The sequence below is a fragment of the Asparagus officinalis genome, chromosome 5, assembly GCF_001876935.1.
Source record: "Asparagus officinalis chromosome 5, Aspof.V1, whole genome shotgun sequence".
NCBI classification, from domain to species: Eukaryota; Viridiplantae; Streptophyta; class Magnoliopsida; order Asparagales; family Asparagaceae; genus Asparagus; species Asparagus officinalis.
Genome location: NC_033798.1, coordinates 105,255,072 through 105,279,578, shown reverse-complemented (window position 1 = coordinate 105,279,578; position 24,507 = coordinate 105,255,072). Strand labels below are relative to the sequence as shown.

General features: G+C 41.1%; 2 protein-coding genes across 2 annotated transcripts in view; both read left to right on the top strand.

Annotated features, from left to right (window-relative positions):
• The window catches only part of LOC109842296 (uncharacterized protein At5g39570-like), a 5,357-nt gene extending 1,016 nt beyond the window's left edge, over positions 1–4,341 (top strand). Inside the window, 2 exon segments of the mRNA XM_020411194.1 lie at positions 4–504; positions 3,968–4,341. Of these exon segments, the coding sequence (XP_020266783.1) occupies positions 4–504; positions 3,968–4,078 (612 nt within the window). The 3' untranslated portion in view covers positions 4,079–4,341.
• Positions 5,243–23,993, top strand: LOC109840504 (protein CYPRO4-like). The gene is given in 3 exon segments (XM_020409173.1): positions 5,243–5,290; positions 5,293–6,864; positions 23,359–23,993. Coding segments are annotated over 3 exon segments (1,902 nt in total). The 3' UTR covers positions 23,641–23,993.

Here is a 24,507-nt window from a genome sequence, read left to right as displayed (position 1 = left end):
AAGCCGAAGCCCGAGTATGGGTCTGGGTATGGTGGAGAGAGTGAGTATGGATCCGGATATTCGAAGCCGAAACCCGAGTATGGATCCGGGTATGGTGAGGGGAGCGAGTATGGATCCGGGCATTCCAAGCCAAAGCCAGAGTATGGGTACAGTGGTGGAGAGAGCGAGTATGGATCTGGGTATTCCAAGCCGAAGCCAGAGTATGGGTACGGTGGTGGAGAGAGTGAGTATGGGTCCGGGTACTCAAAGCCGAAGCCGGAGTATGGATCCGGATATGATGGTGGAGAGAGTAAATATGGATCTGGATACTCAAGGCCGAAACCCGAGTATGGGTACGGTGGGGAAGAGAGTGAGTATAGGAAGCCAAGCTACGGGGAGGACGATGAGGGTGGGAGGTACAGGAAGACGGAGGAGTCTGGGTATGGAGGAGGGAGGAGCAACTATGAGAGGCCGAGCTACGGAGGTGGAGATGAGGAGCAGAGTGGATATGGTCGCAAGAAATATGTAAGATTTCTACCCTCTTAGATCTCATCATTGGTTTTTTCTAATTCCACTGTGATATGTTGCATTTCCCCAGAGTATATCAGTATATGTTGATTGCAGTAGATATTTCCTTAGTAATTTGTGTGTGCTTCATGAGCTAACATTAGAATTTCTAAATTGTGAACTTACTGTTATATTTATGATTTATCCATATAAATCTTTACTATTCATTTGATAATGATTGTTGATGGTTTAATGACGAATGCACTTGTCCAAATTGAATTATTTGATTGATCTCCCGTTTCCATTAGAGTATGTTTGGGAGTTTACTAGGGAAAGGGAAGGGAAGGTAAAATAGAGAAAGGGAATGTAGAGAAGGGAGGGAAAATATAACATCTTGTTTGGGAGTCTAGTAAAAAGAATGGAGGGAAACTTATTTTATCATGTTTGGGAGTTTTAACTGAGGGAAGGGAAGGGAAAGAAACTGTATTATAATCAAATCTCAGCTGTTAATCCATAGTGATAAACGGTCAAATTTCTTTTATAATTATTTCCCCTCCCTTTCCCTCCTCTATACCCCATTTTAGGGGTGGGGCGGGGATAAAATGATCATGTTTTAATGTGAATTTCACCTTCCTTCCCTTATATTACCCCTCTCGAAAAAACTCCCAAACAAAGCGAGCTCCCAAATTCTCTTACCTTGTACCTTCCATCCAAACACACCATTAGTTTCATAACATTGTTAACTTTTTCTAGTAGTTTTCATTTGAAAGATGTACATATTTTAATGTTGTTGCACTTACAATAGTGTCATCTTATGTTTTTTTTATGGTTTTTTTTTTTTTTGCTTTAACTCTAGAAATTGTAAACTTGTAGTATAAATTAAAACTACTTCTAAAATAATACACAATGAGTAAGATATCATGGTAGCATATCTCAGAACAAAATTCTTAGATTTAGAGATATGTGAAATCATTTCCTTCCATATAACATATATGCTATCCAGGTTGTAAGCTGCATATGCTCAACACGTACACAAGCATAAGAGACAAGAAATAAACCAACATAACATGATCTCGACGTAAAATTCAGGTGACATTCAAGAACAACACCAAACTGACCAAACCATACGAGTACTTAAAAATACTTAAATTTGCATTGTAGCCAGGTTCCTTATGGATTTTATTTATTTGCATTGTAGTTTTACCTCGATGGAGTTCTTAATTAAGAACAGAGAAACGGAGAAAATTAGTTGGAATTGCATTTTGACTTTGGTTTCATGTTAAATTGCGTTAGCTAAAATAGTGAAACACGATCAACTATACTATCGAATATCTCAAAGGCCTAGGTGACCAACTTACTTTTAACATGTTTATCAAGTGGACTAATATATAAATTCTAAGTTCGATTAGGACATGTTTTAGATACTCAAAGCACTTGCTCTTTCCTAATATTTGTTCTAATATTTTTTGTTGGGACAACTACACCAAGGTTACTTTCCCCTGATCATCGACCAGTGTCTATTGGAGAACTCCACATGCCCTAGGGACCGGATAAATGCTCTAAGGTTCACGAAATCCTCTTTTACAAAAAGGGCTGTTTGTATGTATAGCCTCTTAAATCATGTGTTTTTGCAAATTACCCCAAATCTCAGTATTTGCAAAACTACCCCTAGTCACCAATTTTGAAGACATATATTCTCCATATCAACAGATCATCAACTTTGATAGGCTAATGCAATGTAAACATATCAAACAAACTGACAATATCCAACGAGGTTGATTTGTTGGCTTGGAGGGTTTTTTCCCCTTCCAAATTTGATGGTTCGGAGGTACTTTTGTAAATATTGAGATTTTGGGGTGTAGTCTTGCAAACCAGCTTGATATAAGGGGTACACCCAACATAAAAGATCTTACTTTGACAATGAAAGAGCATTACTTTTTGCAAATGCAAGTCAACGAAGAGGTTGAGTTGGAAATTTTATCTTTTTGTTGCACTCTTTAAGTTATGTTCAAAAGTTCATAAATTAAGAACAATTTCCATGAATCCATGTCAGTATGTAAGTTGCAGCATGGATATAGTACAGGTACAGGACACAACAAACTTGTAAAAGGTAGTGCATATGGGCATGGTTGAAACACATGGGCTGAAATCTATTGTAATTGTAGTTTTTTTGAAATAAACTTTTTTTAAGAAGAATATTCCTGAAAAATAGCAATCCTGTATAATCATTAAAATAGTGTGGTTAGATTTCAAAACTCCATGTATATTGTAGGATGGGCTTGTACTTGGTTATGTATGGACATGATTACCTGTGTAGTGTACATAAAGTTTATCCCATTGTATGGTAAGGGTCTGTAGTAATATTTATAAATATATTTACTTTTGCGATGGAAATTGACATAGTGTGTTAATCAGTTTTTTCATCATAAATATCCTGTTGTATATTTAGTTAGAAACTATCAAAACAAGGTAACTGGACTAACCAGACGGTCATGGATATATAGACCTCCATGATCATCAATTCCTATTTCCTATTACAAAACCTACATCAAATGCAAATGTCAGTTCAACCTCTTAGACTAAGTTTATTTTTTCTGTCCCCTTATGGGACTAAGTTTCATGGCTGTTTCCATGTAATGCTCAGGAGTCTGGACATCTATCTCTCCTTTTCTTTCTATTTATTTCTTCTTCTTCCTCCTCCTCCTCCTCCACCTCCTCCTCCTTTTTTAGGAACAGGTATTATATTTTTTTATGTTTGGGTTTGGTGCTTAAAAAACTTTCTGCTTAGTTCATAATTATCAGAAATTTGACTGGGAAGCTTGGTCTGTCCTTGTACTAAAAAGCTAGGATAGCCATGTACACATTTTTTTCTGAACATATATTATTTGATATCTTGTAAATATATTAGGGAGAATATGTTTCTAGGTATGTGCAGTCATACAGACTGACACATGATTGTGATTCGGGTTGCCCTCTTGTTTGTTTTGGTGTATAGCTCTTTGCATTACTATTATTTCTCACTTCTTTTTTGAATGCAATACCGCTGTTACCTTAATTATTTGTAATTCATTTGAACTTGCTTTCTATCAACAATAGAGATGTTGGGAATGTGCTATTGATTCTTTGTAACTTAATGTGGTTTGATAGGGTGTAGTTTGACATGATACGAGATTGTATCCTACTCTAAATAGGGGACGGTAGGTCCATGGATAAAGTTGTTTGGTTTCTCTATACAAGGCCTTCTACAGTTGTAAACCGAGGTAAGGCGGATCATAATTAGATCATGTTGGTTTTCTTGCTTAAAAAAGAATTCTAGCTCATCCCGCACACCTGAATCATCTAAAAGAGTAAGAAAGGAAATATAAGATCTATATTTTGATTTCGTTAGCCCATTATTGTCTTGCATGTCCGAACCACTGGCCTATTCCCTGAACTGATGCTCTTATCATTTGGCTAATCCTTGCATTGGCTTACGCTGCAGGGTGCTGATGATTCAGATGATGAGGAAAAGAAGCAGCGCCGCCGCAACGATTCAGATGATGAAGAGAAGAAGCAGCGCCACCACTACCGCCGCAACTATGATGAAGATTGAATCAACTGCAGCATGGTTGTTGGTGATTGCTTGCTCGCTTACCCCCACTAAACAATATTATTAAATAAAGATGGGGTTGATTTGTGCCTTTTTATTGTGTTTCTTGTTTTTGACGTACTTTGATTATGATGCTTTCCGCTGCCGGATGTTTATTGTGAGAAGCTGGAACAATATGTGGATTCAAGGCAGTGCTACGCCTTGACAAACATGTACTTTGCTGGGCTTGTGGTAGTAAAATATTTTTATGTGTTTTTGGTTGAGTAGTTATGGTTTCTAGGCTCTGGAGATGAGAGAAATCCTGAACGAAATTTACAACTATAAACAATCTATAAAAATAATACGCGAGTACTTTTGAACTAATAGTTTGGATATGAACTATTAACTGTACTCTTGAATTTAATAAGCTCTCTGTGATTTTTCAAATTTCTTGCTAATTACTAGTATGCATATTTTGGGCATATCGTTTGGATCAAGCGCCCACATTACAGATGGATATTTTTGGAGGTTGGTCTGAGCATTAAAGTATCGATTCGATTCAAATTCGATTCCACATTGAACTAGTTTGCGGTCCGTGCAAAGCACGGTATTTTATTTTATTTTTGCTACAGTAATCCTTTTTTTTAATATGGCATGATTTGAATTTTTGAAAGTGCTACAGTATCCCGCTCTGCTACAGTACCTTTTAGATGTTACAGTATACCCGTGTGTTACAGTAATATTTTAAATTAATTATTAGCTACAGTAATAATATTACAGCAAATGCCACTGTAGCATTTACCGTCCTATTTGTATAAAGGAATAGATAAAGGAATAGACGGGAAAAAAAAGAACAAATACGCAATTGTAGAAAAATGAAACCGAGTTTCTTATCTCACTCCGTCGCTGTATCCCAGTTACCAAGGTGACACGTTTCTTACTTTCACCAAGGGTGAAGCCACTCCGCCACTTTCACGCAAGGTGAAGCCATAGCCCACATTGCCCTAAGGTCTCCCCATTTCCAAATCCACCGACGCGCTCATTTCCCTCTCAAAAAGGCTGCCATCTTGTGCCGTCCACGCCGCTCCCCACTAGCCTAAAACACCCCCTGCTCACCAACCAACTTCATGATTATCAAATCCCTCCATTTCTCCCTCCCCCCTCCCCCCATGCTCTCTGCTCTCTAGCATGGGCGGCAATCAACGCCGTGATGCTGATCTCTTCCGCTCGAATCCGAATCCGAATCCGAGCAAAGTACTCAAAAACAAGAACAAGAGGAGGAAGAAGAATCCTACCATTCTCCCGCCGCCTCCTCCGCCAACAGATCCCCGACCGAAACCCTAAGCCCGGCCTCCCTCGACGCCATCGACGCCCACCTCCGCTCCCTCAAGCTCAAATACTCCTCCAAATCCCTCTCCTCCCCAAACCCTAACCCCAACCCTAGCGCCGTCAAGCTCTACCTCCACGTCGGCGGCAGCTCCGCCGGCGCCCGTTGGATCCTCTCCGACAAGCTCTCCTCCTTCTCCTTCTTCAAACCCAACGAGAACTCCGACGACGACGATGAAGAAGAATCCGCCTCGGCTTCTCCTTGGTTCCTGAAGATCGGATCCAAGGTCAAGGCCAAGGTGGGCCCCGGCCTTCAGATGAAGTCGTTCCCCGATCAGAGACGGGTCGATTTCGTCGCTGAAGGTGTCTGGGCCATTAAATTTTCTAACATCGAGAGCTACAAGGAGTTCCACCATCAATACAAGAAATGCCTCTTTGAAAACACCTATGGGTTTGAAGACAACGATGAGAATAAAGTTAGGGTTTTTGGGAAAGATTTCATGGCGTGGGCGAAGCCTGAATCGGCCGACGACATGATCTGGGAGGATGCTGACGATAAGTTCAAGGGGACACCGGAGCAAAAAGAGGATGTCTTGGAGGAATTTGAGGAAGAATCTCATGGTGGTGGGATTCAGAGTCTTGCACTCGGTGCTCTTGATAACAGTTTCTTGGTTGGGGATTCTGGGATTCAAGTTGTGAAGAATTTTGCCCATGGAGTTCATGGAAAAGGGGTTTCTGTTAAGTTCTCAAATAACTTGAATCCTGCATTTTCTACTCCGAAGAAGGCTTTGCTGATGAGGGCAGAGACGAATATGCTGCTGATGAGCCCTGCTGATTCTGGAAAGCCGCATGCAACTGGGGTTCACCAGCTCGATATCGAAACTGGAAAGCTTGTCACTGAATGGAAGTTTGAGAAAGATGGAGCTGATATCACTATAAGAGACATTACTAATGATAGTAAAGGCTCGCAACTGGACCCATCAGAGTCTACTTTCTTAGGATTGGATGATAATAGATTGTGTCGGTGGGATATGAGAGATCGAAGAGGAATGGTTCAGAACATGGCAAGTGCAATGGAATCACCTGTGTTGAATTGGGCTCAAGGGCATCAGTTTTCAAGAGGAACCAACTTCCAATGCTTTGCAAGTACGGGAGATGGGTCAGTGGTGGTTGGGTCACTTGATGGGAAGATTCGATTGTACTCAAAGAGCTCGATGAGGATGGCAAAGACTGCTTTTCCAGGACTTGGGTCGCCTATTACTCATGTGGATGTGACTTTTGATGGGAAGTGGATTTTGGGCACGACTGATACTTATTTGATCCTTATATGTACAATCTTTAAGGACAAGGATGGGAAGGAGAAGACAGGATTTAGTGGGAGGATGGGGAGTCGAATTGCTGCTCCGAGGTTGTTGAAGCTTACACCATTGGATTCATTTCGGGCTGGTGCAAACAATAAGTTCCGTGGCGGGCAATTCTCCTGGGTGAGAAACTCAAAGTTCATTTTGCCTCATTATTTAATATTTACTCACATATGACACGTTTTAGGTTCCTATAAATAGACATATGTCCATTATAACATGATTCAATTTTATGATAGTATTTGTTACCATAACTATCATCATTTTGAACCAGATTGATAACTTTATTACTAAATAGTCTTCATTCTTGATGCCATTTCTTTTTTTTTTCTTTCCTGCGAATAAAGGATGGAATTTTTTTTATTATTTTCATGAGAATGATTTTGTCTAATGCTCCATTATTTGTCCTATGCAAGCCTTTAGTTCTTCCTTGTAATATGTCAATCGTATTTTAGAACAAGAATACTCATTTTGAAGTTTAACCAGCTGATGGTAAATGGATGTTGAACATGACAAGTAAGCGGACTGGGAATATCTTCCGTAAAAATTTGGAATATTGGCTTACTCTGAAGTTATATAATGAAATTTCTAATATGTGTACCACAAAATGAAATGATATAAGGAAATTTCTAATGTATGTTTTGAACATTCCCTTCATGGTGGCAATACACTTAGATTTTAGTTTCTTGATGTGTTACACACTATATTTAGTCTCTAGACATTTCGAGGATAGTTCAGGAAGCACGGACACTCACTCAGGACACCTTACCACCTTTTACGAAACACTACATGAAAACATTTGTCTTTGTTCATGTAAATAAAGTCTAACTCAATTTATGAAAGCTATTGCTGGTATTGATTCATTATGATCTATTAGTACATATGAATAAGGTTGTACATAAAATTTTGTTCAACCAGTCAAGGGCTTCATCCACCAGGCCACTTCATGGCGTGGATTAAAGTTACTGTTGATCTTTCCTCTTACATTTATTTATTCGTTACTCTACAATTTCCTACACATTTTTTCACACTTTAAAGATGGATAACTATGATCTTTAAGACTTAAGCTAGTTAGGCTTGATGTTGGAGACATCAACTCCAGTGTGAGGCCACTTAGCATGAACCATGACATATGTGAGGAGAACCTACTAGTCTAAATATTGAAAAAGAAATAGCTTCATAATTCATACATCTATTGGTTAAAATTGTCATTCTACCCAGTAAGGTGGAGTTTGTATACTGAGCTATGCCATTTCCCTTTTATGAAATTGAGTTTCTATGAACCTTCTTATGGGTTAAACTCAGGGTTCTAATCTTGTAGTCGGGGAACAAGATTTCTTCTATTCCAGAACTCTGTAAGCAAGTGCATTTAAAAGCTGCACTGCAAATGAATTTGATGCATACCAATGGCGAAAAACTGCTTCGGTTAGACCACTAAAACACCATCTCATGTTCCATCATAGATTCAGGATCTGTGTGTATGTGCATGTGCGCACTTTTGTATGTGGGTGGGTGTGCGGGGGTGTGTGCACGCGCGTGCGCACACATGTCCTTATATTATATACACTTGCATTCTTATACAATGAAAATCTTCTTGTAATAAACTTCCTTTCTTAATGAGTATGGGGCATGGTTCACTGGACAATACCCCAGATTTGAAAAGTTCTATTAGTTTGTGTTAGAGGGTAAGATAAAGATGTTTGGTCCTGGATCCAACCTTAAGCACATGGAACCAAGGAGCATGGTGCATGTATATAAGTGTTTATATAAAAATATAACCAATTTGCAAGCTTGATTTGAATGCAATAAAATCAAGGAGGAATATGCTTGCCCATTCAGCAACTAGTACATTTAGCTAACATCTTTATAAAAGATATAAATTATAACAAGAATGATACTTTTAACTTAATTCTGTTTTCTTTGCATTCTGTGGTGTAAGCTTGTTATCTTGTTCTATTTAGTTTTCTTACATATCATGTTTGTGCCACACATTTGTCTTTACTCTTTAGGCTCCATTGTGTCATTGTTGGGTTCGTGGAAGTATGAACCATCTCTCTATCATTACTTAATAAACGAGGCTCATAATGTAGGATAAAGTTGAGCCTTTTGGTACTCAATATGACATACCTTTAGGATGAAATTTTGATTATGACAATTTGGTTACAGTAAGCGTGAGCAAGAACCGACAATTTGTCTTGTATGAATCTATAACAATCTGGTTTTGCATGATAAATTGATTTTACAAGAGCTTTCTTGATCTACAGATGCTAATTATATGATATCGTGATCCTGTATTTTAAACTTTTTAAATTGTTTGGAAATTTTCTCTTTGACGGTGATCATTCTTAAAATATTATAATTGATGAGTCTATTAGGGGTTCAAGCTACCACATGTTGGTACAACTGCTCCTTAGCTATTCGATCACCTGTCAAATATGAACCCTCGGTGGAATTTGTTCTACCGGATCTTGTGTTAAGTAATAGAAATAAGAAATCACACCAAATCAAAAATAATTGCAAGAACAAAGAACACCGAGTTTTAACGAGGTTCGGCAACTTACCTATGTCCTCGGCAGCCACACAAATAATTTCCTTTATATATAAAGAAGATTACAAAGCTTGTAATAGAGTAAATCTCAACTTGAGGTCTCTCAAAAAGAAACAACAGAAAAACTCTCTGTTGTTTAAATAAGGCGCGAGATTTTACAACACTGAAATCTCCTCTCTCTCTCTAAAAAAAATGCTACAGGAACTCCTTAAATGAACGCGATTTTCCTCTGAAAATCTTGAGCTCGATTTAATAGCCGCGCCTCAAAGAGTTGTTGGTGAGAAGAAAAATTCGGGGTTGCGCACACATATTTCGCTGCTTATGGGTTTCCCTTAAATAGGAAAACCCTAGCCAGCTTGCGCCAGCTGTTTCCCAACAGCGCAGGCAAAGAAACAGCAGGGACGAAATAAAAGGGGGAGGCGAACATCGATCTCTCCTACTCAACCCCACGCTAGCCTGCACGTCCATTTTCGAGCTCAAACCCGCCTACAACCAGGCTTGTCGACTTCGCCAGAAAGATCTTCAAATCCGCCTGCTCAAGTTTGCCCGATTGAACTTCGCCTGTGTCGACTTGCTAACTGCCCTAGTCTTCGACTTCGCCTGTGTCGACTCGCCAGCTGATCAAGAGGTCGCCTGTAACCCTCCGCGAGCTCGCCTGAGCTCGTCTTCGCTGTTCGACCTCGCCAGAGGTCGCCGTCGACGGGGATAAGGTATGGGTCTACATTCCTTTTCCAACAATCTTCCACTTGGAGACCAAACCGTTGTCAGCAAGCTCTCTTTACAAGCATCTTCTCTTGTGTGGTTCCACCCTCATCTCTTACATATGAAGACCAACTAAAGTTACGCATAACTCCAGTTTCCGAATGATCACTACTTTAGTCAACATATCTGTAGGATTTTGGCTCCCCAAAATCTTCTCCAACTGTAACTTCTCGTCCTTAATCATCGAGCGTATGAAGCGGTAGCGTAACTCGATGTGCTTCGTTCTGACATGAAACACTGGGTTCTTGGCAAGGTGTATAGCACTCTGGCTATCACAATAAAAAAATTCGTTCCCCCGCTTCAGACTCAACTTTTTCAGGCATCCGGTTAACCAATTCATTTCCTTGCTCGCCTCGGTCACTACGACATACTCTACCTCAGTTGTGGACAACGTCACAATCTTCTGTAAACGTGAGATCCAGTGCATTGCTGTCAACCCTAAGGTATAAACATACCCCGTGGTGCTTCGTTTTGTATCATGATCACCAGCGAAATCCGCATCCACATATCCCTACAGTACCAATTCTTTTCTCCCGAAACATAGTGGCATATTCGTGGTCCCTCTCAGATATCGTAATATCCACTTCACGACCTTCCAATGCTGCTTCTCTGGGTTGCTTGCAACCTGCTCACAACTCTCACTGTATGGGCAATATTCGGCCTCGTGCAAACCATTGCGTACATCAGACTACCAATGGCTGATGAATAGGGCACCTTTCTCATGTGCTCGCTCTTTCTCTGCATCAGTCTTGGGTGATTGCTCACCAGATAACTTGAATCGGCTTCCAAGGAGCGGCTAACGACCTTAACATTCTGCATATTGAATCTCTAAAGTACTTTCTCAATGTATTCAGACTGACTCAGTTTTAGCGTCCCGTCAGCCGCATCTCGGCTGATTCGTATCCTAAGAATATGCTTTGTTACACCCAGATCTTTCATGGCAAACTATTTTACTAACTGCTTCTTTAGCTTGTTTATCTCCTGTAAACACGATCCTGCAACTAACATGTCATTAATATACAATAATAACACGATATAGCTGGACACGAACCTTTTGAAGTAACAGCAATGATCTGAATTGCATCTCTGCCATAACCATTGCTTTGCATGAAGTTATCGAACTTCTTATACCACTGTCTTGGAACCTGTTTCAATCCGTATAAGCTCTTCTTGAGCCTACACACCATCTCTTTCTTTCCTTCCTTAATGAAGCCCCTGTTTCAATCCGTATAAGCTCTTCTTGAGCCTACACACCATCTCTTTCTTTCCTTCCTTAATGAAGCCAACATGTTGCTTCATGTAGATTTCTCTTGAGCCTACACACCATCTCTTTCTTTCCTTCCTTAATGAAGCCAACATGTTGCTTCATGTAGATTTCTTCATCTAAATCGCCATGAAGAAAGGTAGTCTTCATATCTAACTGCTCAAGGTAGAAATTTTTAGCAGCTACCAAGCTCAATACCACCCTAATGGTTATGAGCTTCACAACGGGGGAAAATATCTTCGTATAATCCACTCCTTCCTGTTGTTAGAACCCCTTCACGACTAATCTGGCCTTGTATCTCTTCCTTTCATCACTCTCCTGTTTGACTCGGTAAACCCACTTGTTATATAAGGCCTTCTTCTGTGCAGGTAGCTGAGCTAACTCCCATGTCTCGTTCGAGTGGAGAGAATCCATCTCTTCTTGCATTGCATGCTTCCACTGCTGAGATTCACTCACTTGCGTAGCCTCCTCATAGCATTCTGGTTCTCCGTTATCTGTCAAAAATAGGTAGTCTAGTGATGAGAGATATCTGAGATTCGGTTTGGGTACCCTGGATAACCTCCTAAGTTCTTCGCCCTGGGTAGTCAGTTCTGCACCCGGAGTCTCCGCCGTTCTTTGGTCAGAATTAACTTTATCTTCCCCATCTGAAAGTTCCTTCAAATCCATGTATTCGGATACGCTCGCATCTACAGTGCTGCTCCCACTGCTTTGGCCCACCTTGGCATCGTTACTGTCCTTGTACATCACTTCCTCATTGAATATGATGTCTAGGCTCCTGATGATCTTCCTGTTCTTCTCATCCCAAAGACGATACCCGAACTCATCAATGTCGTATCCAATGAATGTACACTTCAGTGACTTAGCTTTTAGCTTGTCCCTGATATGATCACTGATATGGACATATACCACACAACCAAAGACTCTCAAGTGTGAGAGATTAACCTTCTTATCACTCCAAACCTCTTCAGGAATCCCAAAGTTCAGTGGAACTGATGACCCGTGATTTATCAGGTACGCTGCTGTATGCACCGTGTCCGCCCAAAAAGTTTTTGGTAGACCTGCATGTAGACGCATGCTCATCGCACGCTCTGTCAGCGTTCTGTTCATTTTTTCTGTTATCATTCTGTTGTGCGTCCCTGCAGCAAGGTTTTAAATGTCGGTTATCGGGGATTTATCGGACGGTCAAAATCCTTATCGGATAGCGAAAATCCGGGATATATCGGGGATAAGTAGTATTTATCGAAGTAATATATTAGTAAATAATAAACAAACATAATCTTGAAAAAAAATATAATGTTAGTCAAAATAGAATAATAAACAAGCAAATAATAAGATAACATCAAGAATGAAGAATCCTTTACGCATCTACATAATTATTATTTAATCATGAGATTCATAAACTAACTTACTAAGTTGATATTTAGTAGTTATGAGCCATTATCAATATCCATAAACAAACATAAGTTAATCACCAATCAACCAAGTTCCAAAAACAACAAATAGTTCATAATTTGTAAACATTCAAAGAGAAAATTCAAAAGAAAGTAAAAGCTCTTAAATCCTACTTATCAGTCGATAAAACCGATATTTAGAGCCTACTTATCGGCCGATAAGTGCCTTTGTCGCCGATAACTCGCCGATAAACCTCAAAAAACGATAACCGATAAAAAAATCCTACTTATTCAAGCGGAAAGCTCCCAAATCTGATAACTCGGCGATAATATCGGATTATCAGTCGATATTTAAAACCATGCCCTGGAGTAGTCCTTTCCAAACAAATCCCGTTCAGAGCATAGAACTTCTTGAACTCCTTAAGTTCATATTCTTCACCATTGTCTGATCTCAGACACTTCACTTTCAGATCTGTCTCATTCTCCACAATGGCATTCCACTTCTTGAAGATGCTGAACACCTCTGACTTGTGCTTCATGAAGTATACTCACACCTTCCTCGAGTGATCGTCGATAAAGGTGACGTAGTACGTCGAACCATCAAGAGAAGACACGCTAGCTGGACCCCATACATCTGTATGAACAAGCTCTAGCTTGTGAGCTTTAGGTGGTCTTCCACCTTTTAGAAAACTATCTCTCTTCTGTTTCCCGAAAATGCAGTCTTCACAAACACCGACTTTCACCAAATCGATGCTGGTTAGCTTCCTTTCTGAGTGTAGAATCTTCATATCATTCTCACTCATGTGTCCCAGCCTATTATGACACAGATTTGCACTCTCATTGCCTGCAGCAATCGCGAGGGTGTCACGCGTGTGAGGTTAGGTAGAGGGCACCGGTCTTGTTGTCACTGGCAACCACCATTGTATCGCTGGAGATTTTCCACGAATCTCCGGTGAATGTTGTAACATAGCCTTCTGTTTCAAGTTGACCAACTGAAATAAGATTCCTCTTCAACTTCGGTACGTGTCTGACATTCTTCAGCGACCACTTGAAGCTCTTCAACTGTATTTGCACATCGCCTCTTCCAATGACACTACTGTTTGCGTCAAAAGTTGGTTTCGTTGTGGAATTCATTATATCTTCGGTCGATTACAATAAATTCAAAAGAAATAGTCTTTTTATAAGACTTCTTTTACACAACAAAAGGAAAATTACAACTCTTGAGAAACAAACGCAGGACCGTTGTTTGGATCGCTGCTTGCGTGGGATCTTTGCCTGTGCCGGGAGCGCTTTGACTCGTGGACCACCGAATCACAGATTCTGATTGAACCGTGAGGGGTTTAATGATTCTTCCTTCGTTTATCGAAGTAAGAATTTGAAGCGAATATCTTATCGATGTAAGATGTTCACTCTTCCAAAGATCAAGTCTGAGCTTAGATCTCTAGGACTCGCTAGAAGCTTCTTGAGGATGTTTGTGAAGAAGGAAGACTCTCTCTCTTGCTCTAATTCACCAAAACTCAAGGCTCTCTGCTCTAATCTCTCTGGAAAATGCTCAGCCCCCCGTCAATGATGTCCATAGGGGGGTATTTATAGCCTCCTTGGACAATAACTGAAGAAATAGCCGATCAACAACTATCCCTTTGACCGCGACATCCCGGACTGCAGCGGCTATTGGCGCGGCAGCATGGACTGCAGCGGCTACAGGGGCAGTTACCAGCACGTTCCATCGTGCTTGAAACTGTCCTCCCACGACTTTTAACCACCTTTTTCGTGGTTTAACTGCTTGTACACGTCAGCACACGTTCTATTTCTGATACGCCGCCACGTAGACTTCACATAATCATCACATAACTACCTCGTAACCGCTGTAGCATCCCCTATAGTAGCCGCGGCACCATGGATTGCCGCGCCCAAGCCGCGGCACTATGAACTGCCGCGTCTTAGCCGCGGCACTATGAGCTGCCGCGCTGTAGCCGCGGCACCATGAGCTGCCGCGCCCACACGCTGTAGTTTGCATTGTTCTGTGAATTCACATTGTTTTATGTTGATTCACAGATCCTTTTGCTTCCTTTGGGCTTGTATGATCTCCCATGACTTAGATACTGATGTTTATCACCTTCTCTTTGTCTTGAGTGATATTTGGATGTCTGTAAGCATTTTTGACGTCTACAGATACCCCCTCCAAAGTATCACAGACTCATCATTTTGAAGAGGAGTCTGGGACACTTTGGATATGATAAGTTTTCCTTGCAATTTCTTTAGTACTTGGTTGAGGAAATTGCGTAGAACGGTTTGTGAATGGCTTCAATCCTTGACTTCTTCATCTTTTAGCCTATTCAGCGCTTTGTAGAATAGCTAAAATTCCTCCGGTGCTGCGTTTATCGCGTGACCGTTGTCGAAGTCTTGAATTTGAACTGCCGTCGAAGAATAGAGAAATAGTTTATACTCATATGCTCTATTGGAGTGTTCGGGAAATAGTGTAACCTCATATACCCGTTGGGAGGTAATCAGGTTATTCTTAAGAATATTTTGAGTAATATTCTCCAGAAACTTCCTGTTGAGATTAGGGAAATAGTTTAGACTCGTATACCTATTGGAGTATTCTGGTCTCTTGTTTGTTGGTAGAGATGAACCCGATAATGGAGAGGAAGAATTTTATATTCTGTCTCCTGGTCTCTTGTTTGTTGGTAGAGATGAACCCGATGATGGAGAGGAAGAATTTTATATTCTATCTCCTGGTCTCTTGTTTGTTGGTAGAGATGAACCCGATGATGGAGAGGAAGAATTTTATATTCTATCTCCTGGTCTCTTGTTTGTTGGTAGAGATGAACCCGATGATGGAGAGGAAGAATTTTATATTCTATCTCCTGGTCTCTTGTTTGTTGGTAGAGATGAACCCGATGATGGAGAGGAAGAATTTTATATTCTATCTCCTGGTCTCTTGTTTGTTGGTAGAGATGAACCCGATGATGGAGAGGAAGAATTTTATATTCTATCTCCTGGTCTCTTGTTTGTTGGTAGAGATAAACCCAAAATCGGAGAGAAAGAATTTTATATTCTATCTCCTGGAGTAAAGAAACTCAAAGTGGGATCTCCACTTAGAGAATCTGGATTGGTTTGAATAATCCTAACTGTCATAAGGTTTGATTACTCAATTCAAAAGTGGACCCTTCGTTCGCAAAAAATGAATCGAAAGGAGATTTTGGTTGTGGTCCTAACTGTAGTAAGGTTTGACCAAGTGGGAGTTCTGAGATGGCTGGAGCTTCATCATCTTCGAAAGAATATTCCTTTTGAAACCTCGGATCGAGAGTCGCATTCTCAATGATTGCAGATGTCATTGGTTGGCCTCTCTCAGCTTTCTTTCTTTTAAGAAAGTGCTCAGCTTGTTCACCCCGAGATTTTAACTCCTTCCAAGTTGTGGATGGCACGACCCCCAGAGCTTCCAGGACATCGATGGAGAGGTTATTGTGGCATGTTTGCAGGATGAACTCCTCTGTAATAGGATCTCTGCAATTCATCGCCATGTTACGGAAACGCTTGACAAAATTGTCGACTGACTCTCCGTCTTTTTGCTTCTCATCCAAAAGAGTTCCGATTGACACTTCGGTGTCATCATCGAAGAAGTTGCTGAGGAACAAACTTTCCATGTCATCCCAGCAATTGATGCTCCCTGGCTTGAGCCGTCGGTACCAATCGAAGGCGGGCCCACGAAGGGTGCCAACGAATGACCGGATCATTAAGGCCTCGTTTCCAGAGATTATGCCCAAATGAGACTTGAAATAAATCAAGTGTTGAATCGGCGAACTCTTCCCTTCAAACGGTGTGAAGTTAATCAGATTGAATTTGGTCGGGTATGGTATTGAATCCCATTCCCTCGGATAAGGACATGGAATACCCGTCTTCTTAACTTCTTGAGCCGTCATCAAAGCATTGATTTTGTCTTCAAGTTTTTGCATTTTCCCGTCATCGTCTTCATTTCTTTCTGAATGATGTCGAGTAAAGATAATTGGACCACCCCCAGTGAGAGGTGCTATTGAACCACCCCCAATATCGTTATTGGGAGGATCCGTTAAACCACCCCCAGCGTTATTGTCATTGGGAGGTGTATCAGCCATAATGACTTCATCCACCTCTGGATCACTGTCCTCTACAACATTCCGAGTGTGGTGGCTGGATTCAAGTCGCTGATTGGACTCAGGAGGTTGAGGCTGTTGAGTTAACAGTTCTCTCATTTGTTGGATAGCCAACTTCATTTCTGTCTTCACTTCAGCTCTAATTTCTTCACGTTGTTTGGCTAGAGCTTCCTGAAGTATTTGAGTGAACTGATCAGCAGTGATTGTGAATACTTCTCTGATTTGTCCTGTGCTAGACATTGTATCATCAGAAGCGATTGCAGAATAAGTGTCCGAGAATTCATCCTCCGAGGACATTCCTTCTTGCATTCTCTTGTAGTCTCTGCGTCTGATAGCTCCTAATTGGAGTCGAGACATCCTTTGAGCAATTCTTGGATTGACTTTTCCTTTCGGGGAAAAGTCGGGATTTGAGTCACTTGAATGCTGTTTAGACTTTCTTCTATCAGCTACGTTGATGGTGACTTCAGGGAATTCATCATTTTGGGCAGCTGATTTTCTTTTGCGGAAATGTCTCAGCTTAGGCTTTGATAATGCAGAGACTTTTCGTGGGATGATTTCTCGTTTGAAACAGTCACATTCTGATAATGCTGTTTTGACGAGTCGTGCACAGGAACAACGAGAGTTTATCTCTCGAATAACTCTCTTTCGAAAATTATTCACAACCTCAACTTGATAATACGATTCATCGGTATGATTGCCAAAAAATCGTATCGTCTGTTGGTATGATCTCCCAGGTATGACGATATCATTTGGTGAATGCGTCTTCTTCTGGGAGTATAAAACCTTGTTGGCATTCTCAGGACAATTTATTTTTGTCTTTAAGCGATCCAAGGTTATGTCGGGAGTCGCACGTTTAGAACCACCCCCTTGTGGGTATGGAGTCTTAACGGGCTCCGAATGCTGATTTTGCATAAGTCCAGACCTTGGAATCCAAACTTGACGAAGTTTTGGTGATTCTTTGGTCACCATTTCCTTTCTCTTTTCTCGTCTTTGTTGTGAGAGAGCATGGGCATTAGTTTCTTTGTTTCTTTCTCGTCTTTGTTGTAAGAGAGAACGGGCATGAGCAGTATTTGCAAGACGCTTTTGTATTCGTTCTTTGAGGGTCGAACGAGCCCTTTTGACGAGTGTCCATTCCTCCGTTGTGAATTGTGCAGAAACGTGAGTAGTTCGTCGTTGCGTTGAACGAACCACTTGTTGTTTCCTCGACTCTAAGTCCGCATAATAACGAACTCCGTCGGTTTGTTCAAATGCCTTAGCTATTTGACGAGCAAGACGCTGACGCTGTCTCTGACGAGCTCTTTTCGTCAATGTCGTCGGGCTTTGATTCGATGACTCTTCAATTAGATAAGAGCCATTTTGAGCAGAGGTGTTGCGAGTGAAATTCTCAGCAACAATCAAGCGAGAGTCTTCATTTTGTGCCTTCTTTGGCATGCAACTCTTCCTCAATTGTGAGATCCTCTTGTACTTGCGAGATAATGAAGATCTTGAAGAGGATGATGAGAGATATTCCTCAAACTTGGTCTGGTCGAATTCGTATTCGACCATGGATTCAACTGGAATCTTGATCGGCTGCGACACGACGGTCTCGGCAGCGAGACCGTTGGCTCCCACTGTGGTCGCCAGCTTGTTTGGGTCAAAAGTTGGTTTCGTTGTGGAATTCATTATATCTTCGGTCGATTACAATAAATTCAAAAGAAATAGTCTTTTTATAAGACTTCTTTTACACAACAAAAGGAAAATTACAACTCTTGAGAAACAAACGCAGGACCGTTGTTTGGATCGCTGCTTGCGTGGGATCTTTGCCTGTGCCGGGAGCGCTTTGACTCGTGGACCACCAAATCACAGATTCTGATTGAACCGTGAGGGGTTTAATGATTCTTCCTTCGTTTATCGAAGTAAGAATTTGAAGCGAATATCTTATCGATGTAAGATGTTCACTCTTCCAAAGATCAAGTCTGAGCTTAGATCTCTAGGACTCGCTAGAAGCTTCTTGAGGATGTTTGTGAAGAAGGAAGACTCTCTCTCTTGCTCTAATTCACCAAAACTCAAGGCTCTCTGCTCTAATCTCTCTGGAAAATGCTCAGCCCCCCGTCAATGATGTCCATAGGGGGGTATTTATAGCCTCCTTGGACAATAACTGAAGAAATAGCCGATCAACGACTATCCCTTTGACCGCGACATCCCGGACTGCAGCGGCTATTGGCGCGGCAGCATGAACTGCAGCGGCCACAGGGGCAGTTACCAGCACGTTCCATCGTGCTTGAAACTGTCCTCCCACGACTTTTAACCACCTTTTTCGTGGTTTAACTGCTTGTACACGTCAGCACACGTTCTATTTCTGATACGCCGCCACGTAGACTTCACATAATCATCACATAACTACCTCGTAACCGCTGTAGCATCCCCTATAGTAGCCGCGGCACCATGGATTGCCGCGCCCAAGCCGCGGCACTATGAACTGCCGCGTCTTAGCCGCGGCACTATGAGCTGCCGCGCTGTAGCCGCGGCACCATGAGCTGCCGCGCCCACACGCTGTAGTTTGCATTGTTCTGTGAATTCACATTGTTTTATGTTGATTCACAGATCCTTTTGCTTCCTTTGGGCTTGTATGATCTCCCATGACTTAGATACTGATGTTTATCACCTTCTCTTTGTCTTGAGTGATATTTGGATGTCTGTAAGCATTTTTGACGTCTACAACTACAAGGTTCATTGTCCCCTAATTATATTTTCCCAAAGTCCCCTGCTACATAGTTCTAAAATTGCTTTCTATTAGCAGTGGCGTGTAATGAGGCTCCCGAATCAATGACCCATGAGCCAGAATCGCTATCCATAGCGAGAATCAGCGTATCTTGCACAATATGAGCCTCCTGCTTATTTTTCTTCGGTGCTTTACAGGTAGAAGACATGTGGCCCTCTTGGCCACAATTCCAACATATCCCCTTGATAGGTCTCACCTTCGAGTTTGACATTTTCTTCTTCGATTTCGATCGATTCCTGTTTTGGTTCCCTCTATTATGGCTTCTGTCTCTCTGCTCGAGGCTTAGGACTGAACCCGAACCTTCTGATTCATTCGATTTTCTTCTAACCTCCTCTGATAGAATCATAGCTATCACCTCCTTCAGCTTTAATTTCTCCTTCCCTGTCGAGTTGCTGATTGCGGTCACACAAACGTGATGTCGACTGAGACGAGTTGATCAACAATCGTGTTGAAATCGCTGAGATGCATTGTGAAGGGACATCCTTCTGCCATATTGAGGTTGAATAACGTCTTGACGAGATGCTCCTTATTTGCAGCTGACGGTTGTTCGTATATCGTTGCGAGCGCTTTCATAAGCCCAACTGTCGTCTTCTCCTTTAATATATTGTGTGTTACAGATTTTGCGAGGGCTAATCGGACCTGTCCCAAGGCTTTTCGATCCAATATTTTCCAGTCCTCGTCGGATTCTTCTTTCTTCTGTCCTTTTGTTTTACCTATCAACGGACAGTAAAAATCCTTCTGGTACAGATAGTCCTCCATCTGTGACTTCCAGTAGGCGAAGTTTGATCTATCAAACTTCTTAATTTTTGATTTACCTTCTTCTACCATTTCTTACACACAGATCTGAACAAGAGCTCTGATACCAGTTGTTGGGGATTCAAGCTACCACCTGTTGGTACAACTGCTCATTAGCTATTCGACCACCTGTCAAATAAGAACCCTCTGCGAAATTTGTCCTACCGGATCTTGTGTTAAGCAATGGAAATAAGAAATCACACCAAATCAAAAATAATTATAAGAACAAAGAACATCGAGTTTTAACGAGGTTCAACAACTTGCCTACGTCCTCGAGAGCCACACAAATAATTTCCTTTATATATAAAGAAGATTACAAAGCTTGTAATAGAGTAGATCTCAACTTGAGGTCTCTCAAAAAGAACCAACATAAAATTCTCTGTTGTTAAAATAAGGCGCGAGATTTTACAACAGTGAAATCTCCTCTCTCTCTCAAAAAAAAAAAAACACTACAGGAACTCCTTAAATGAACGAGATTTTCCTCCGAAAATCTCGAGCTCGATTTAATGGTCGCCGCCTCAAAGAGTTGTCGTTGAGAAGAAAAATCCAGGGCTGCGCACACATATTTCGCTGCTCATGGGTTTCCCTTAAATAGGGAAACCCTAGCCAGCTTGCGCCAGCTGTTTCCCAACAGCGCAGGCGAAGAAACGCGACGAACTAAAAGGGGGAGACGAACATCGATCTCTCCTGCTCAACCCTACGCTCGCCTGCACGTCCCTTTTCGAGCTCAAACCCGCCTGCAACCAGGCTCGTTGACTTCGCCAGAAAGATCTTCAAATCCGCCTGCTCGAGTTCGCCCGATTGGACTTCGCCTGTGTCGACTCGCCAACTGCCCTAGTCGTCGACTTCGCCTGTGTCGACTCGCCAGCTGATCAAGAGGTCGCCTGTAGCCCTCTGCGAGCTCACCTGAGCTCGTCTTCGTTGTTCGACCTCGTCGGAGGTCGCCGTCAACGGGGATAAGGTATGAGTCTACATTCCTTTTCTAGCATAGTCTCTGTTAATCTAACAACTAAAGCTCAAGACATCAGAATGATAGCAAGGGATGTACCTGACAATGTGAAAGTGGAGAATCTGACTTCTGAAGGAGATCATTGTGTCAACTCTTTCATAAGATACTTATATGGTGTTGTTGATTTTGGTCAGACTGAGATTTTAGTCAGACTGACCCATCTCATTGTTTCCTGCGGACCAAAAAGATGGAAGTAACAACTATGGTATATTTACTAAAGAATCGCCAACAATTTAGAGGTTGCTTACAAGTTACAACAGGTTTAAGTAGTACTTGACTGATCTAAGATAAAAGCACATTAGACATTGGCTACGAACTGGGCAAGTTGATGTTGGCAGGATGCAGTTGACATGGCTAGGAATTAATGAATTGCATCCTATAATAAAACACGTTATGGATAATGTATGGATTTTATTTCCTGAGTACAAGGCGATAGGCAATCAGGGCAATCAGGTTGTTCCTTCTTGGGGCTGATTTGGTATTTGACTTGTGTGATCTATGGGTTCTAAGTAACCGAATGGAACACATTTTTATTTGACTTGTGTGATCTATGGGTTCTAAGTAACCGAATAGAACACATTTTCAAATTGGTTTGTCTACAGATAAAGTTGGTATCAAAGCAATCCTCATAATTAGAATAAGACAACCATCTTAGAATCTTAGTTTTCGTTTTTGGGGTCTTCTTTTTCCCAGAGGCAACGATCTAATCGAAAATATGTTTAGGTGATATTTGGAGCATGAGTGCTGTTTCTTGGCAATGAGTCAAATACCATCAGGTTGCAAATTGCAGTAAATTTAGGTCCTCTTTACCTTGGGGGCAGATTTGGTATTTGACTTGTGTGATCTGTGTTCTACTTCTAAGTAACCGACTTCCAAATTGGTTTGTGCACATATAAAGTTGGGATCAAAATAATTCTGATAATTAGAATGAGATGATCATCTTACAATCTTAGTTCCAGTTCTTATGGTCTTCTTTTTCCCAGAGGCAACAATCAACTTGGAGCATGATTGCTGTGTCATTGGGGATGGGTCAAATATCATAAGGTTGCAAATTGCAGTAAAACAAGGTCCTTATGGCAAACACGTAAAGATATATAGGCTGATCCTCATTACTGTTAGATTGTGTTTGGTACAATCTGTTTCCTACATATGAAATGGCTCAAAACCATGTTGATAAGATTTTATGGATCAGATGAATAAGACTGCTATGCAGACTGAAATAGGTATCGTGATTCACGTGTACTCTATTTCTTTCTTAATCAAGTCAGTTCGAACTAAAGAAGCTTGTGTTATTTCTGCTCTGTATGATATTCCTGGGTCAATACAACAAGAGTATATGTTAGCAGAAGATTTGTTTTCTTTGTATTGTCCAAATTATACATAGACTTCACGTGTAAGGTACTGCACATGGTACAACATTTTGGGCTGGTTAATATATTGGCATTATTAATTTTTGTGGGTTTGAACTGCGCAATTAGATCAGAGAGTAGAGCAATCCTATACTCTAGTAATACATAGGTCTATCGATACAAAGGAAGAGACAAACTGACATTGGAGTAATTATGACTGCAGCTAACTAGGATTTAAATGGATTTAGTCATACCAACTCTTTATCTACAGTTGTCTTGTCTTCGGCTGAGCAGTTCAATGGTTCAGTAGTTCGAAATTTTTACATTCATCACCAAACCTTATATTCCCCCCTCTTTATTATGATCATTTCTGATATCTGATTGCAAACTAACAAGTCTTGAAACCAGGCAGTTCAATTTCTCCCAGTAGCAAGTCATTTCCATTTCTGTGATTTATGTTGCTTTCAAAACCTAGAATCTCATTTGACAAGACAATACGGTGGATCATCTGAAACTGTGAACCGTCACTTGCGCTAGAGTATTTCTTCTCCAAAATCAAATGTTTTATTTATTAATTCAGTGAAATTTGTGCGCATTGCAACCAGGTTACCGAAAATGGCAAGCAGGAGAGGCATCTCGTTGCGACAGTGGGCAAATTTAGCGTCATTTGGGACTTTCAGCAAGTAAAGAACAGCAAGCACGAGTGCTATCAGAACCAAGAAGGCTTGAAAAGCTGCTATTGCTATAGAGTTGTCCTCAAGGACGAATCAATAGTAGATAGTCGCTTCATGCATGATAAGTTTGCTGTAACTGACTCCCCGGAGGCACCATTGGTGGTCGCAACTCCCATGAAAGTTAGCTCCTTCAGTATATCAAGCAGGCGCTGACTCATCTAATTTCCCTCGGTTTGTTGAACTTTGTTTCCGAATGCTTAATAACTCTGTACCTCTTAAATTACTTTCAGTTGCTGGTAGCTTTTATCATTTGCTCTGTGGTTGAAAGCTCTCTTTATGGGTAATATTGGACATGTTACTGATTTCTGTTGTAAAAGTGTGGAAGAGGTAGCAGTTAATGGATGGCTTGGAAGTAGCACTGATGGAGATGATAGTTTTAGTGGTAGTGTCTGTGTAGTTATGCAAATTTTCTGATAACATTACGTCTTCCTACGTAATTGTGGATGAAGGCATGAGCTGGGTTTTATGGATTCTATTTTCTATGTATTTGACAGTCATCCAAAAAACCTCTTGCTTGTATTCTGCTTTTGATTCTTTTTGTGTATTGAACAGTGCAGGTTAATATGTGGATGATTTTGCTATGCGAGGATAGTATGATCTTTATCTGCTATCTGAACCGTATAGATAAATGAGGATATGCGGACCTCGTTAGAAATCAAGACCAAATATTCAAGAAAGCGTTCAGCTTGGCCATTCAATGCCATCTACTTTACGTAACAGTGACATCATTACATAGTATGTAGCTAAATGAGAAGTAAGCAAGCGTGTAATTTATATTGGGCCTGATTCTATAAGCACAGGGCTTTAGAATACTGTCCATGTTGTAGGGTAAAGACGTTCACAGTTAGTGCAGGGGGGCCCTTGGGCCATGAATGAGCCCACCAACTTGGGCATTGCAGCTTGCCTATTCTCTTATTTACAGGTCATTTTGTTTGACTCGTCTTGCTTCGATGAGACCCCAATTTGTATTCCTATCTTTTGACCGTTGATTGTGTGAAATTTTAAAAGATCAGCATATGC